We start from the raw sequence: 14,994 nt of genomic DNA, 5'->3' as shown, positions 1-14,994 counted from the left end.
ACCTTTGTGCTTTGGTTACACATCGCCCTCTAGTGCATTTGGAGAGTAAGTGCTGGTAAATGTGTCTAAATCTTAATTCTTGTCTCGTGGTAACAGGGACACAGTATACAGAAATAACATTGAATCAAATCAGGATGCAATTATAAATGATCAAATTAACTTTGATAGTACTTTAACAATTAGTCATTTAATTTTATCACCCCTGTCCCAAACGAGTAATTAGTTTGAATGTGGTCTAAGACTTGAGAGTTATTGTAAATTATTGGACACAATGAAAATGACTTGAAATGAAGCAAATCCAGCAGTGGACAATAATCCAATAACGCACAGAGCTTTTTAACAGGATGCAGGCTCTCTGTCGTAGTAGCTGTGAAGTGCAGTAGCACCACCTGGTGGAGTTTCAGTAAGAAGCAACACCAGGGTTTTTTCAGGCTTCGTTTCAATCTTAATCTTATAAATCAGTATGGTTAATATTTTAACTAGAAAATGTGTCAAACTAATATTTAATTCTAAAAAGGAGCGATTCCACACGAGGTCCTGACACATCCTCATGGTTCAGAAGTCAGAGACTTCTCTTTAATTAGTCTAATCATCATATTCTGCAGTTTAAAGAAGGACAGGACAACCTGTGTGATGCTACCAAGAATATATTTCAGAAACAGCTGCTGAAGCATTTTCAGCCACACCATGCAGAACATACATTAGTGTCCTGCAGAAACCTTGTACCTTCAATTTGATATCTCAACATGACTAAGAAGTAATACAAGCTGCAGCTTGTGTGTGAAAATGTCCCATTATATCAATCAAATCAATTGATTAGGTGTGCAATGTTAAAGGAATATTTGCACCCAAAAAATGGCTCTCATCATCTACTCACCATTATGCCTGCTGAAGCGTCAGTAAAGTTAAAAGGTCAATATAGCATACAGATATGAACGGGCTTCGTTTCTACTGTATTAAGCTCCACAACAAGCAAACAAGTTTACTACTTCTATTCGTGTCATTGGGTTAATCAAGTAAGTCCTACATGTCGTTGCTGAGATAATTAGGTAATACTGGACATCTGGACCAAAGCTCTTCTGGCTTTAGAGCCATTGGAGGTGTAAACTATTGTTTTTTTGTCATTTTTAGAAGTCTAAAGATTTCCTCACTGGCCGCCTTGGTTGCTGTACAAAGGGCTGAAAAGGTAATGACTATAAAAATGTTGATTTCTGTGGAAACTATTCCTTTCTGAAAAACGTGAATCACAATAGAGAAATGATTCAAACTCTCTCAACCAATTCTCAGGGAACAAGGTTTATGAAGGATAAACGTAGACAATATTTAAACAATGTATATACAGATATAAGCTGTAATTTGCATTCTTATCCAGAGAAGTTTGTGTAACCGAGGTAGAATAATATAAATGACATGACAATGACAACATACTGTATGTTCTACCTCTGCAAGAGGAACTTCACTGAAAAACAAAGGTGATTTAATAGGCCTTTTCAGACCCGAGGGACTTTTTCATGATCCTCCTTTAGAGGAGGTACTCTCCCTGCACAGGAGGAACCTTAAGTGACAGAAGTGTATGATGATTGGTCGAACACACGAGCCAATGCAGCACCGACAACCGCCATCTTTAAAAACCTGTGTAAAATGTTAGCCCTGTAAACGCTAGCCTTAAAAAATGGATAAATGTACAGTTGTAAGCCCTTAAAGTTATGCAGTTCTCAGGGGAGTTCCTAGAACTGTTTGGTCTGAAAACGCCTATTGTTCACAATATCACACTTATCCCAAAATATAATTAGCTTCAATACTGTGAGCACCTGTAACCACTTAATACTAATACCTTCTTTCCCGTAAAAAATAGTGGACAAACTATGAGACCTCGATTTGTAGCCATTATAGATTTATTGACCAGAGCCTTACACTGTACGTGAAGTTTGAGTGGTTTTCTCTGGAGCGCCTTTAGCCCTGAGTTTGCTGAAAATGAACTAAACACGGCAGGTGAGTAAGTTAGCCCAGAGCTAAGGATAGCCCTGGACTGAGAACATGCAGCGTGACAAGCCTATTACACTTCGAAAACTGCACCATGTGTCTTTCTGCGAACAGTGTGCTTGTATTTTACCACAGGTAGGTACATGCTATACAGGTTCTAGTCAACAAGTGGGATGCCTTTACGTTATTGTTATACAAACATTGTGCCCTATGTAGCTCCTTGGAGAAGTGCAAGCTCTGTGGTACTCTGTTAGGCAGCTACAGCAGGACAGGAGAGAGGCTGCACTCCTTTAATCTCCAGAGCCTTGTTGAACTGCACATCCATGGTCTTAGAAGCCTTGGTGATCTTCAGGTTCCTCAAACAACCTCTGAAGGAAGTGCTGGTGGAGAGAGCTGCCTGACGAACTCCATCTAAGAGAAATAAAACAGTTACACAGTCCACAATTGGCTACCCCCCCCCCTGCAGCGTCTATGACTTCTCTGTACAGTATTATCAGTTTTTACCATAAAAGTTTACAATTCCTGTGTGTTAGAAGGCAGTCTTACCAGGATATCCCCCGACGTAGATGGGGTCGTTGGTGTCACATGTGTTGGAGCGTGCGTTAGGACTCTCTGCTTGGCTCTGCTTCCCGTCGACCACCAGCTCCACCCTGTGGCGAAGCTTGGTGGCAGTGACAGAGTGCCACTGGCCGTCACAGAAGCCCTCCCCCTCAGGCATGTGCTCCGCTGTGATTCGTCCAGCTCCGTTGTCAACATGGAAGAGCAGCTAGTGTGGGGGGGAGTAACATTTCATTTTTTGTCATTATCAAGCTATCCATTTCTATATTTTTATACCTGTATTGTTCTGTCGTATTGCAAACAATGTTTTTTAGCATATGCGGTACCTAGATTTTGCTAATGCTAATTGTGTGGAGAGAGAAGGGGACCGGAAATAAATAAATATAAATATGATTGGTTTCAGCTTCATGTCACCGGTAGTCAGAACACAGCATAAGGCTACAGCCAGCAGCCGCTTAGCTTAGTACAAAGAATGGAAAGCGTGGGAAACAGCTAACCTGGCTCTGTCCAACATAACAAAATCAGCTTACGATCCCTTTGTTTAATCCACATAAAACCTTAAGCGTAAAAATGATAACGCGCCATTTTAGGAGGGGGGATTATGTGCCGGGCTGTTTCTTGGCTAAGAGCAGACACAGCCTCTGCTGGTTGACTGGCAACTGCTCAGAGTCAAGACATTTGGCACATAACTCTGCATAAAATGGTGAATTTGCTGTTTCTACATTTCAGTTTTTTATGGATTAAACAAACGAGCTATAACGTGTTAATTAGTGAGCTTCAGAGGTGCTGATAGCGGGATTGTGTTACCGTTGGATAAAGCCAGGCTACCCGTTTCCAGTCTCTGCACTTTATTATTTAACAGACAGACATAAGACATACCTTGCCCTGGACGATCTCTAGTCCCAGTCCATCGTTGGCTTGGTTACTGATAGCCAAAAGCACTCCATTGGTTCTGCTTGTTCTGAACTCTAATGCTATCGACACATCGAGACCCACTCTGTAAGAAGACACTAGAGAGAGAGAGAGATTATTATTCACCTTTAGAACAAGAACATTTAATTGTGCTTTCTCCCCGAGTAAAACTTGTTACACTAAATGGTTTGTAGGACACTGTTAGGTGGTTACATAGCTGCTAAGGTGTTGTTAGACACCCACAACATGCTGGCAAGATTTCACAGATAATCTGCAGCATGCAAGTGGCTCGTCAGTGTCTCATCTCACCTGCTTTCAGGAAGCCAGTGCCTTCAAAATAGGTGCCTGTCTCAGTAGCAACAAAGCATCTTCCTACCATGTGACTGGCGGTGGGCGTGGCCATGTTCAATTTAAAGTCCTCAATGACGGCCTCAGAGCGACCTAGGCAAAGGGAAAGAGGACAAACATCAAAATATATTTAAGATAAACAACAATGATGATTGTAACCCAATTATTGATAGTTACAAGCGTGTGACGTGTGCAATCGTAAATACAATACAAATTCATTACCTGTAGCAGCTGCTTTAGTGCTTACAGGACCTCCCACCATCTTAAAGTTACGGATACATCCGTTGATACTGTAGAGAATCTAGGATTCGAGAAAGAGAACGTTTGGTTCCATCCAACAAAATCATTCAAAAACACCCACCAGTCAGTGTTCAGCAGAGACTGACACTGGAGCCACACCAAAGTGAATGAATTGAACTGAAACTAGTTGAAGTACTAAAAAGAAATATGGCACTCTGGGATGACATGTATGTGGTTTTTGTTTTTTACCGGTCCTATTCTCTTGGAGGTGTAATTCTTTGGTAATCCGCCAACGTGCAGAATTCCCACCACGTCTAACAGGTCAGCCTGGTAAGAAGAAGATGAATCATTAATGCAACAATAAAACACTCCTTTATGGCACGGCTATACGATGTGATGTTTATTACTGGATCATCACCTTCTTTGGACTGATCATCTGTTTACTGTATCGCCCATCGACCACAAGTAGACCTCTCTGCTTGTTACGACTCACACGAATCTGAGAGGAAAAAAAGAAAGAATGAAAGGAGATGGATCGACATTGAACAGGGGGGCATTTAGACAGAGAAGTACAGTCCTTTCACAGTATCAACAGAGACTATATGTTGTCTTCGTGTGCTGTCACTTGAAATGAAGATTTAGTATTCATTAATGTGACAAACGACTCTCCAGGACTTGATGTATATAGCAACAGCAGCTGCCGCAACTAAAGAGAAGCCCCGAATTGCCATCGAACCTCTATAAATATCAGTAAATAATAACTATCTTAAACCATCTAATGAACACCATCTTAAAGTATGTATATTCATATGTATACACAGAGAAATGAAGAGTATTGTCGTGTTATAAATGAATTTCAGTTAAAGGTTTTTCCTTCATAGCGAATAAATTCAGAAATGGACAATCTGTCTAGCACAAAGCATGAATGAAAGACTGTTATACCTTGTGCCAGTTCCCATCATTGATGGAGAAGGGGACGCAGCCGGATGTGTTTCCATGACCAAGATCATAACCCAGACAAACCTGTCCGTCCTTGATCTACAGGAGGACACAGAGAGAGACAGCATTAATCAAACAAATCCAGCCACAGTCACATTTTTCTGTTTTTTGGATAAAGTAGTCATAACTTCTGCCGTGTTCTGGTGGTGAAATAGAGTCTAGGCTGTGTTTAAGACCCAAAGAAGCAACTTGTGTTATCCTAGACCAACATGAATTAAACGTTTGAAGATAACTGGAACTTTGGGAAAAACTTGAAGCTTATCGAATGACAGTCAGAGCAGCAAATGGATACCTGGATAGAAACAAAGTCAGCATGGTTGATTCTTGCCATGTAGAGAACGAGACCAGACTCCTCCTTCGTCCTCAGCTCAAACTCTAATATTAACCTGAGACACACATACAAACACAAACCTTAGAGTAGAAACACAGCACATATGATTACATAGGATTTCACTTCTGATTGTAATACAGTATGTGGTATTTTTATATTGCAGTAAAAGATTTGAATACTTCACCATCTGTGCATACAATGAAGATCATTTTGGCAATATTTACATTTTTGGAAATTTTGATTTAGATGAAAATGTATCATTGCTGCTGCAGTGCCAGTGCTGGAAATTTCAGCAGGTGCTTTATAACTTGCACTGTGTACCACCTTAAAATACAAATCTGAATCTTACAAGCAGCATTGTGCGCACTGCGGTGACGGGCAGTACCACAAAATAAAACAATAACGTGATTATTTATTCCGAATACATACCTCTCTCTGACTTTAGTGTCATCAAAAGCAAAGCTCATGTGGCTGTTCCTGGTCAGTCCAAACTGATAGGCCTTCTCGAGCGCTGTCGGGGCCACAGCTGATGCACATGAATCCTGGAGATTGGACATAACATGTCAGTTACTCTGACAGGGTTTCGCCGCACTGCTCCTATTGCCTCTTGTCAACAGGAACCTTAACACCTGAGCAGAACACGTCAATCACACTAATAGGGTTTCTGATCTGTAGGGACCTAAAGGGCTGGTCAGTCAAAATGGGTCATCAAACTGTTCTTTATATAAAACAGATAAATGAAGAGTCCACAGGAGATTGAATTCATGTAGATTTGTAAGTGCGGTCTGGGATGTGCAATGAAAAAATGGTATATGTTTTAATTTCAAACAAATGAGTGCAAATTACCATGCGGAATATTTCAGATGGTCCTAGTGAGATAAAGCATATATCTGTAAAATCATCTTTCTTTCTTCTTCAACCCCTGAAATCAGATAATGGCAAGGTGGATTTGGCTGACACTGTTTTCAAATCAGTGGACCCTCCCCACAGTTTGATTCTCATTTTTCATCTGAACCAGATATTTGGCAGCAGGGTAAACAAAGTGTTGGAGTATTACTGTGCCCCATGTCATTTTACAGGGCGCAGAACAGCCAGTGACCAGAGGGTGTCAGTGTTGTAATACAAGTAAAGACATCTTACTTTATGACTATTTTCTTTTTACTTCCTTTCTCCTGCAGTTTTCTTTCTTCCACTTGCCTCTTCTTTATTCCTTTATGCCTCCTCTCCCTCATATATATGTATTATCCTTGTCCAAGTCTTCCTCCTGTCCTCCCATCTGCTACTACTTTCTTTTCCTCTCCACTCCCTCATTCTCACGTCTCCTTTCATCTCACTGTCTCACATTTTTGTTAATCTTCAGTTCTTTCCTTTCCTGTCCTGTTCACCTCACCGTTCATTATTCCCTCCTCCTCCACCTCTCCTGATCTAGTACTTCTATCCTATTGTGTCCTCCACTATCCTATTGTGTCTTCCACTCCAATTTCTGCTACTTTTCCTCCTGTTTTCCACTCCCACAACCGTCTTTAAGCCCCCTCCCCTCTCATTCGCTCTCTATCTTTTTTTAATCACCTTTGCTTAGTGTTCTCTTTCTGACTTTTTCCACCTTGCCGTATCTCCTCTCCTCCCATCTCATCGTCCCTTCATCTTTTTCCTCTCGTCTTCTTCCTTTCCTGCCCTACCATCTCATCTCCTCTCCTCTCTCCTACACATGTTACTGTCCTATCTCCTCCACCTTCACCTGTTTCTTAGCCTGTCCATTTCTTTTCTATCACCCACTCCTGCCGTTCTTTATGTCCTTCTCTCCTCCATCTTCTCTACTTTCCTCACCTGTTCTCCACCATCACTGCTTCTCACTAATTGTTAATACCTCCCCTCTGTCCTCACCTGTTCTGCCCCAGTTATTACACATTCCTTTGTTTCTCCTCCTTTCCTCCAAACCTCCTCTTTCTCCTTTCTGGGCCCTCTCCTTTCCTCTCTTAAATACATCTCCTATTAAGTAACAAAGCTGCTTTGCCATACCTCCAGTGTCATTTTGAGACAAAGTTAGAGAGGGACAGCATCTGTGTGTGTGTGTCTGTCTTAATCTCCTCTCCTCTCTTGTTCTCTTTCAAGTGAAGACATTCCCCACACCGTGACCTTGCATTGTTACAGCTGACACTCACCTCTTATCGTGCTCTGTCCTCATATCCGCTCCTCCTCCTCAACCTCCCTCTTCTTTTTTTTTTTGCTCTTTCTCATTCTCTCCCTATCTAACAAAAGGAGATGTCACTTGCTCAGAAGCTCTTTCCTTCCCTCTCCTTTCATTCTTCTCCCGCTTCCTTTCCTCCGTCTTTCCATTAAGCCAACAAAAGGCGGGCGCCGCTCTGTTCAGAAAGACTCACCCCTCTCTTTCCTCCTCTTCCTCCATGGCTGCACCTTTTCTCTCCCCTCTCTGTCTTCTATCCTCTTTCATCCTCCTCTTCTCCCCCCCCCCCCTTCTCTCATCCCCTCTGCGTCTTTCCATTAAGCTAACAATAGGAAGACGGTCTTCCATTCAGAATGGCTAGTCTTTGGTTGGAGGTCACACCAATAGAATCAGAAGTCATTTAATCAGGACTTTGTGTGTGTCGTTAGAGTTGAGAGATCAAAAGTCTCCAGTCTGCTTATTGTATGTTGGAGAAGCTACTCTTTAGTAGTAATAAGCTTTAGCTCCAAATGTTTTACTGCTCAACTCAGGACCCATTTAAAAGACTGTGCAATGTTCCTAAAGTATATGCCACTGGTCACTGTATTGCTTAATAGTGTTTCAAAGTTTGGTCTTGAAATTAAACTATAAAGGCTTAAGGCAACTAATACTGCAGATGCAACACCTCTAAAATTGCAAGATCCTAAGGAGGCAGGCATCTCTGAGCATTATCTGTAAACAACTAAATCACCTGAAAAGAAATAGCTATAATGTGAGTCAGCAACTGGGTTTTAAACGAGTAAGGCTCTCCCTTCTCTCAATAACTAATGTCAAGGGCTCTTGGGCAAAGCACTTGCAGTAACCTCCAGCTGCTCAAGTAGAGCTGGTCAGTGGCCACTGTTTGAGGACTGTGGTTGCACAAAGCAGCTCAGTACAAATAGACCAGGTAGATGGATGTTGGAAAGCTTTACTCAACTGACTTTCTCTCTGAAAATAGGTTCAAACTGAAAATAATTAAGAAAGAAATACAATTTAAATGGAAAACAGGAATAATCTATCATCCCATAACAGGGTTTATGAGAAAACCTCCTCGTCCACCTGAACTTCAATGTCCGTAAATTATAATATTCTAGATTGATTGCAAAAAGACATGAAGGTAAATGGAGAGAGCAAGTAAGAATAGTCATTTTTAAAGATTAACATCTTCGAAAGGAACCAATGGCCTTGGAGCTGAGTGTCACAGACAATGTAAAGAAGTCAGAAGTTTTGAGAGACGCATTGTTGGATTTGGTTAACAAAAAAATATAGAATATTACCAGCCTTTACTGTGAGTTTGTGTGTGTGTGTGTGTACCATGTCAGCGCTGGGCTCCTGTTTAGTGGTGGGCGGGGCAGCGGCAGCAGGTGTGGCAGCAGGTGTGGGAGGGGGCGTGGCCTCCTGCAGGTCAGCAGTCGGGGAGCGGGAAGGAAGGGGATTAGTGGCAGCCACAGAGCCAGAATGGTGACAGTGTTTATGACAAGCACACAGCCCTCCAATCGGCTACAGGCAGGCAATGATGTCATACACATAAAAGGTTGAAGAAGTTAATGAAGCAATGGAGAAACGTTTTGACTCCAGCTCCCTTTTTTTTTTTTTTTACCCTGAATTGAAGCATAATTACTATAAGAACGTTGAACAATATGAAATAAAAGTGGTTCTCTTCCCTCTTAGACTCTGATCATGTTAGATTTTGTTACCTCTGGAGAAGAATAAGTAAGTAAACCATAACATCTTGTACTGGAGCTGAGAACCAACGCTGTACTTTGTTAATGTTGAATTTCAGTGTGACTGAGGGAAATTAGAGCGCTGCCATTCAAAAGGCTAATTAGAGGCAATTGTCATGATATCATCAATCAGAACAGCAAGTAAAAAAGAATTACACTCTTAAAAAGTGAAATCTGAAGTCTGAATCTTATTCTTCAGAGGTTCACTGAAGCTTGTAAAGGTGCCCTTTATAGAGCCTCTTCAACATCTAAATTGGCGCTCACAACTATCTCAAGAATCAGAAGAACAGAATATGTTGTGACAGAAAAGTGGGAGATAAAGAAGCCTCTTTGTTCAAGCACATGCTGAGCCTGTTGTTTACTGTCAGCTGTGATTCAACTTACTTCTTCAGTCTGACAATAAACTTTTGCTGTTGATGAAAAATGCAGGTTGCAACCTGTGTGCAGAGCTCTGTCACGTGGTGCAGCAGCACAACTCTTTCAAAATAGAAATTTAAAATGTGCTTACTGTGCCCTTCAATTATAAAACTGGCATTATAAAGTGAGGTTTCATAATCATCATGTGTTTAACTACATGACATGATCCATTAAAACACAAAAATGGCCACGTGACCACGTTTTGCTCAAGAAAGATTTGTTTATGTATCTGTCTCTACAAATTTAGTCATGAATAAATGACTACAAGGCCTTCAAATTGCATAATAACCAAGTAGCTTAGAATATCACCAGAATAACCCAGTGTCGTGTTTCAGCCTGTCATAACAATCAAAGAAAGACACACTCTATGCAAAAAACTGCACTTTGGAACGAAGGCCAGTCGAAGGCCTTCTCTATAATCTGCAAAAAGTAATGCTGGTGGAGTAAAGGTCATGTCCTCTGAAGGCCTAAAACCTTTTTAAAAATACCTTCCATTTTCCTCTTTAGTCTGGTGAGACATTTGCTTGTATATTGTAATTTGTTGCGGCCATAATGGAAAGCTGTTCCAAGAGTCAACAGGATCAACATTAACAAAATACCCAACAAACAAAACATGAATCATGAAGATACTTACTGCAGGGAATCTGTTAAAATGTAGATGGGGACTCAAAGAGCTGTGGATTCTCACAGCCTGTAGTCTACTGTATATCATAAAGCAGATTAACTTACAGCCCATAAAGCAACAAACCCACAGCTAAACTGGCATATCTCTTTGGCTCTGTGCTTCATGATCAATGTCCTTTTAGAGGTGCAGTTTAGCAGGTAACTGGGTAACTGATAACCTATGACTGCTGTAAGGCTTATAACATATTAAATATGTGAAATATATCTTGCCTATCCCTATGCTAAGGGTATGATGTGGATGACTCATTTCCTACCAGCCTCTTAGCATAGTAGCTAAATGTTAGCGGAGAGTGTCTTGGCTCCTGTGGGCTCATAAAGCATAAATGGCATGCACAGTTAGCCTAGCGTAGCGCCGTGGCTCTGCATAGCATGACAGGTTGCCAGAGGTGGAGTTTAGTGGCTCAAGGCTAAAGGGACTATAAAGAAGAGTTAATGGGCTGTACAACTGCTATGTGATGAAGCGTTAAGCTAACACGACGAGGCCACGGCTGCATTCCATCAGAGAGAAGTAGGTGTGTGTTTGTGTGTGTATGTGTGAGTAACCGTATGATAGAAATAAAAGAATATGGTGGAATAGGACGTGTGCACTTTTGTAAACGTGTGTGTATATTGGCATATGGGCTTCTTTTTCCTCTACTGTATCTCTATATATGTGCCTCTGTATGTACATGTGCCAACAGCTTAAAAAAAAGTAATGGCCATTATATTGCTGTCAATAAAGACCATCTGGTGTAATATGAATATCCCTCACTTACTCACATGTTTAATTCATTTCTACCTTGATACCTTGGCATCTTTCTGTTGAAAAATATTAATGATGAAAGTTATGCCCATGAGTGTTTAGTAGTCGAAGGTCGTGTGTGTTCCCACGTTAATTTGAGCCACTTACAGCAGGAGGACCTGGAGGTGGTGCAACAGGGGCTGGGGTCGGTGGAGGACTGTGTGGCTTCGTCTCCTCCTTTTCCTTCTCGAGCTCCTCCTCTTCTGGCAGAATACGTGGAGGTGGTGGAGGGGCGAGGTTGGGGCACTGGCCGATTTCGGCATTCTCAAAGGACACAGGCTGGGAGAAATCTGAGAGACTGGGAGATGGACGGGCAATTAGATTTAAAAAGATCACAGACACAGACCACGCACCTTAACATTACCATGGTATGATCATGTGTAACAGCTAGAAAAACAAATTAAAGTAAGAGCTATTTGAAAGATCTTTAAGCAATATACCCATATAGATTGGTGAGGACTCAATGACAGATGTATATTAGGTAGAAGTTAAAGGTGGTGGGGTGATAAGGGTGAAATGAGGTGAGCGATAGACAGACAAACACAAACAAACACACAAAGATGAGAGAGGGGTGTAATTTGAGTTATGGGTATGTTTATGATGTTGGACAGCTCTATTACTGCTGTTCAGGCAGAAAGAGACACTGGCTTTATCATCATCATCATCATCATCATCATGACCTCCGGCAATCATATTAACTACGCTTTAACCAAACAGTGTATGAAGTCAGAATTAGGCCTGTTGTCCACTGCCGGTAAACATTAGGACGATGAAGCGTGAGTATTAATACAGTGCATTTAAGGTGAACAGTTAAAGTCTACTGCAAAACCAACTGGTCAGTTCTGCCTGTGTCAGTGTTTTAACATGCTGGAACACAGAGAAATATCTAAAATCAAAAGCTGACTCTGTTCTTTTGCCCCATATTTATCTTGTGATGTCAGAACAATATTACTCTGCGGATGTATCAAAATCAAAAATAATATTTTCAGTTATTTCAAAGAAATGTTCGTCTGATCAGATCGCAAGACAGTGCGGTACGTGATGGATGGTTCTGATTCTGTTCGCATTGCGACCAGATCTTTACTCAAGGAAGTGGCCGGGGTCACACAGTCACTCAAATTCAGGTTTGGCTGTGATTCAGCTACAAAGAGTGTGAAAGCATGGTGGAAAGGAGATTGTATAACAGTACAACAAAGAACAACTTCTCTACTCTGTTCCAAAAGTGGTACTTCAAAAAGACCACTTTACCATCATGCCCCCAGAACATACTGTACATTTGAATAAGATCAAGTCCACAGTTCCAATCTCTGTTTCAATAAATAGACACCTGGCTGCATATATAGACTAGATGTTACGTACACAGTATTGACCATGAGGTTCCATATACATCCCTGGAATGGGACGTTGGCTCTGTTGGACGTCTGCTCTACTTCTGCAGGAATACCACCGAGGAAGATACGCTGCAAGCCCACTGGCTGGTCATTGGGAAGTGCTGCCTCCCTCTTGGCCTCCTCGTCCACCTGAACTGCAAAGGATCTGGTCGAAAACACACACAAAGACACACACACACACACACACAAACAGTATTCAATTGAGTAAAAGTCTTAAACAGCGACAAAAGGTGCTGTTGCACAGGTAGGAAACACAGACAGACTGAACAGACACACAAACACCCACCTGCCGGGTAGCCTCTCTATGCGCAGAGAGTGCTCCCTCCCATCATTCAGTATGCCTTGCTCAGGTCGTCTGATAACACGACGTGGACTGTGGCTGCCGGTAAACACCAAAACCTCCAGAGAGCCTCTGTTCAGCATGACTGAGAGGTAGGGCTGCAGGAATTGGAGATAAACTTTATTAGCTGTGGAAATCTGAACATCCAAACTACTCTCAGTACACAGAGCTGGGGAGAGGAGATGAAATGGAGAAGGTAAAGCTCATGTTGATGCACGAGTGAAGGGCTTTGAAATTCATTATATACCAACCACCACTATATACACTATATACAGAATACACACACCTAAAAAGCCAATTCATCTAAGATTGCTGATTGAAAAGGCTAGAGTAGTGGAGGTATTAGACTCCATATATTATGTACTCAACATGGGCAACTGAAACAAACAACAAAGTGAGAATTATGAAGTTAAGTCGTAGTAAGTGTTAAGTAGAAGTTGATATAAACCCATGCAAGTGTGGATGTATTTAAAAAAAGATCCTTTATTTTTAACAGAGAAACTCTTCTTGAGATAAAAAAAAGAAAAGCTCTTTTCAAGAGTCTCCTGGCAACAGTACGCAGCAATAACAGTCTGTTACAGACTAAAAACCGAAAAATGATAACAAAATATCTCACAAGAAAAAATGCAATTACAATAAATACAGAGGATAAAATTGCCAATAAGAATCATTTTAAAGATCACTTCCTAGAAATAACAAAGTGGAACTTGAGCACCCTGAGAGCTGACTGTGAAAATGTATTCTTGACAGAAGTTTATAACAGTAATTTCCCTGAGCTTTCAGCTGTCTTTAATGTGGAATAAATGTCTGGAAAAATGTAGTGACTCGACCTTGTTAAGATTTCTTTGTCAAACCAGGAAAACCATAAATAAATATCACCAATTTAATACTATCGAACAATGAATGAATATGATTGGAATACATTCAGATTCAAAACATCAACAAAGTTAAATTGTCAGCGGTTGTTGCTACCTGCATCAATTTATGAAGAGAGGATCTAAATAATCAAAGTTCATCTGTTCAAAACTGTTCCATTAAGAATTTTACCCCCGACCATATTATCACACCATGATGTTAGTAATAAACTTGCCCACCTCCTGCATGTTATAATTTTTTAAATGTTTGTCGGGAAGAGGAGAAAGGAAGGACACAAGGTAAAACAGACAGATAAGAATTGAAGGGAGGAGAAAAGACAAGCAGGGGGGAGGAGAGACTGGGGATTAAAGAGCAGAGAAAAGTCAAAGGGGAAATGACTAAGGAGAGAGTATATAGAGAGAAATTGGGGGGAAATAAGAGAGGTAAGAGAGGAGTGAGGAGGAGAGGAGGGGAGAGCAGGGAGGAAAGGATAACAAGAGATGAGAGGAACAGAGAGGAGAGGATAATAGGGGGAAGAGATGAGAGGGCAGAGAGCAAAACAGCGAGCGAGATAGAGATGGGGGGGGGGGGGAGAAAGAGGGAGACAGACAGAGAGGTGCTGGAGAGCAGTGGTGCAGGGTCAGGCTAATTTGAATTTTAATTCACTGTGTGCCAGAGGGCGAAGTGGGAGACAATTTACCACCTGAAAATGGAATTTCAATTTGAGGTCGGGGACAAATTGAACTGAGATGTAGCTACAACATGCCTCTCGCTGCACCGTCTCTCTCTCTCTCTCTCACACACACACACAGATACAGACACAAAGGCATGCACATGCACATACACACAGGTGCACAGACGCATACACATGTCACACATACAGACAAAGGCAACACATGAATTTATAAAATGAAGGAAACAAAATACACACACACAGACACAGACACACAGACACACAGACACACACACACACACACACACACACACACACACAGAGATAGACATGTGGACATATAACCAGAGAAACTAAATATGCCTATACACATTTGTAAAACATTCACACACACATCTCTGCTACCTTCAATATTTTAAATCTGTCAGCTTTTGAAGTTTATACATGTATGATTATATTTTGGCTTTGGGTTTCACGTGTGTGCACATTTTGGTGTAAGTTTGTCCAAGTGCAGCAGGCGCAACCCCTGACTGAAATCAGTACAGAATGCAGAGG

General features: G+C 41.3%; 1 protein-coding gene across 1 annotated transcript in view; it reads right to left on the bottom strand.

The window, feature by feature from the left end:
• Positions 1-1,877: 1,877 nt before the first annotated feature.
• lama2 (laminin, alpha 2) overlaps positions 1,878-14,994 on the bottom strand; it is a 165,018-nt gene continuing 151,901 nt past the window's right edge. The window contains exons 61-74 of the mRNA XM_070925380.1: positions 12,858-13,009; positions 12,540-12,716; positions 11,289-11,478; positions 8,889-8,972; positions 5,801-5,913; positions 5,333-5,426; positions 4,984-5,079; positions 4,460-4,540; positions 4,291-4,368; positions 4,024-4,102; positions 3,763-3,894; positions 3,421-3,551; positions 2,530-2,749; positions 1,878-2,394 (exon numbers count right to left, since the gene is read on the bottom strand). Coding sequence (XP_070781481.1) covers positions 2,234-2,394; positions 2,530-2,749; positions 3,421-3,551; positions 3,763-3,894; positions 4,024-4,102; positions 4,291-4,368; positions 4,460-4,540; positions 4,984-5,079; positions 5,333-5,426; positions 5,801-5,913; positions 8,889-8,972; positions 11,289-11,478; positions 12,540-12,716; positions 12,858-13,009 — 1,788 coding nt within the window. The 3' untranslated portion in view covers positions 1,878-2,233. The remainder of the gene's footprint in view (positions 2,395-2,529; positions 2,750-3,420; positions 3,552-3,762; positions 3,895-4,023; positions 4,103-4,290; positions 4,369-4,459; positions 4,541-4,983; positions 5,080-5,332; positions 5,427-5,800; positions 5,914-8,888; positions 8,973-11,288; positions 11,479-12,539; positions 12,717-12,857; positions 13,010-14,994) is intronic.

Source organism: Enoplosus armatus, chromosome 19, assembly GCF_043641665.1.
Source record: "Enoplosus armatus isolate fEnoArm2 chromosome 19, fEnoArm2.hap1, whole genome shotgun sequence".
Classification (NCBI taxonomy): Eukaryota; Metazoa; Chordata; class Actinopteri; order Centrarchiformes; family Enoplosidae; genus Enoplosus; species Enoplosus armatus.
The sequence above is the reverse complement of the archived record's forward strand: the minus strand, read 5'-3'. Positions and strand labels throughout refer to the sequence as shown.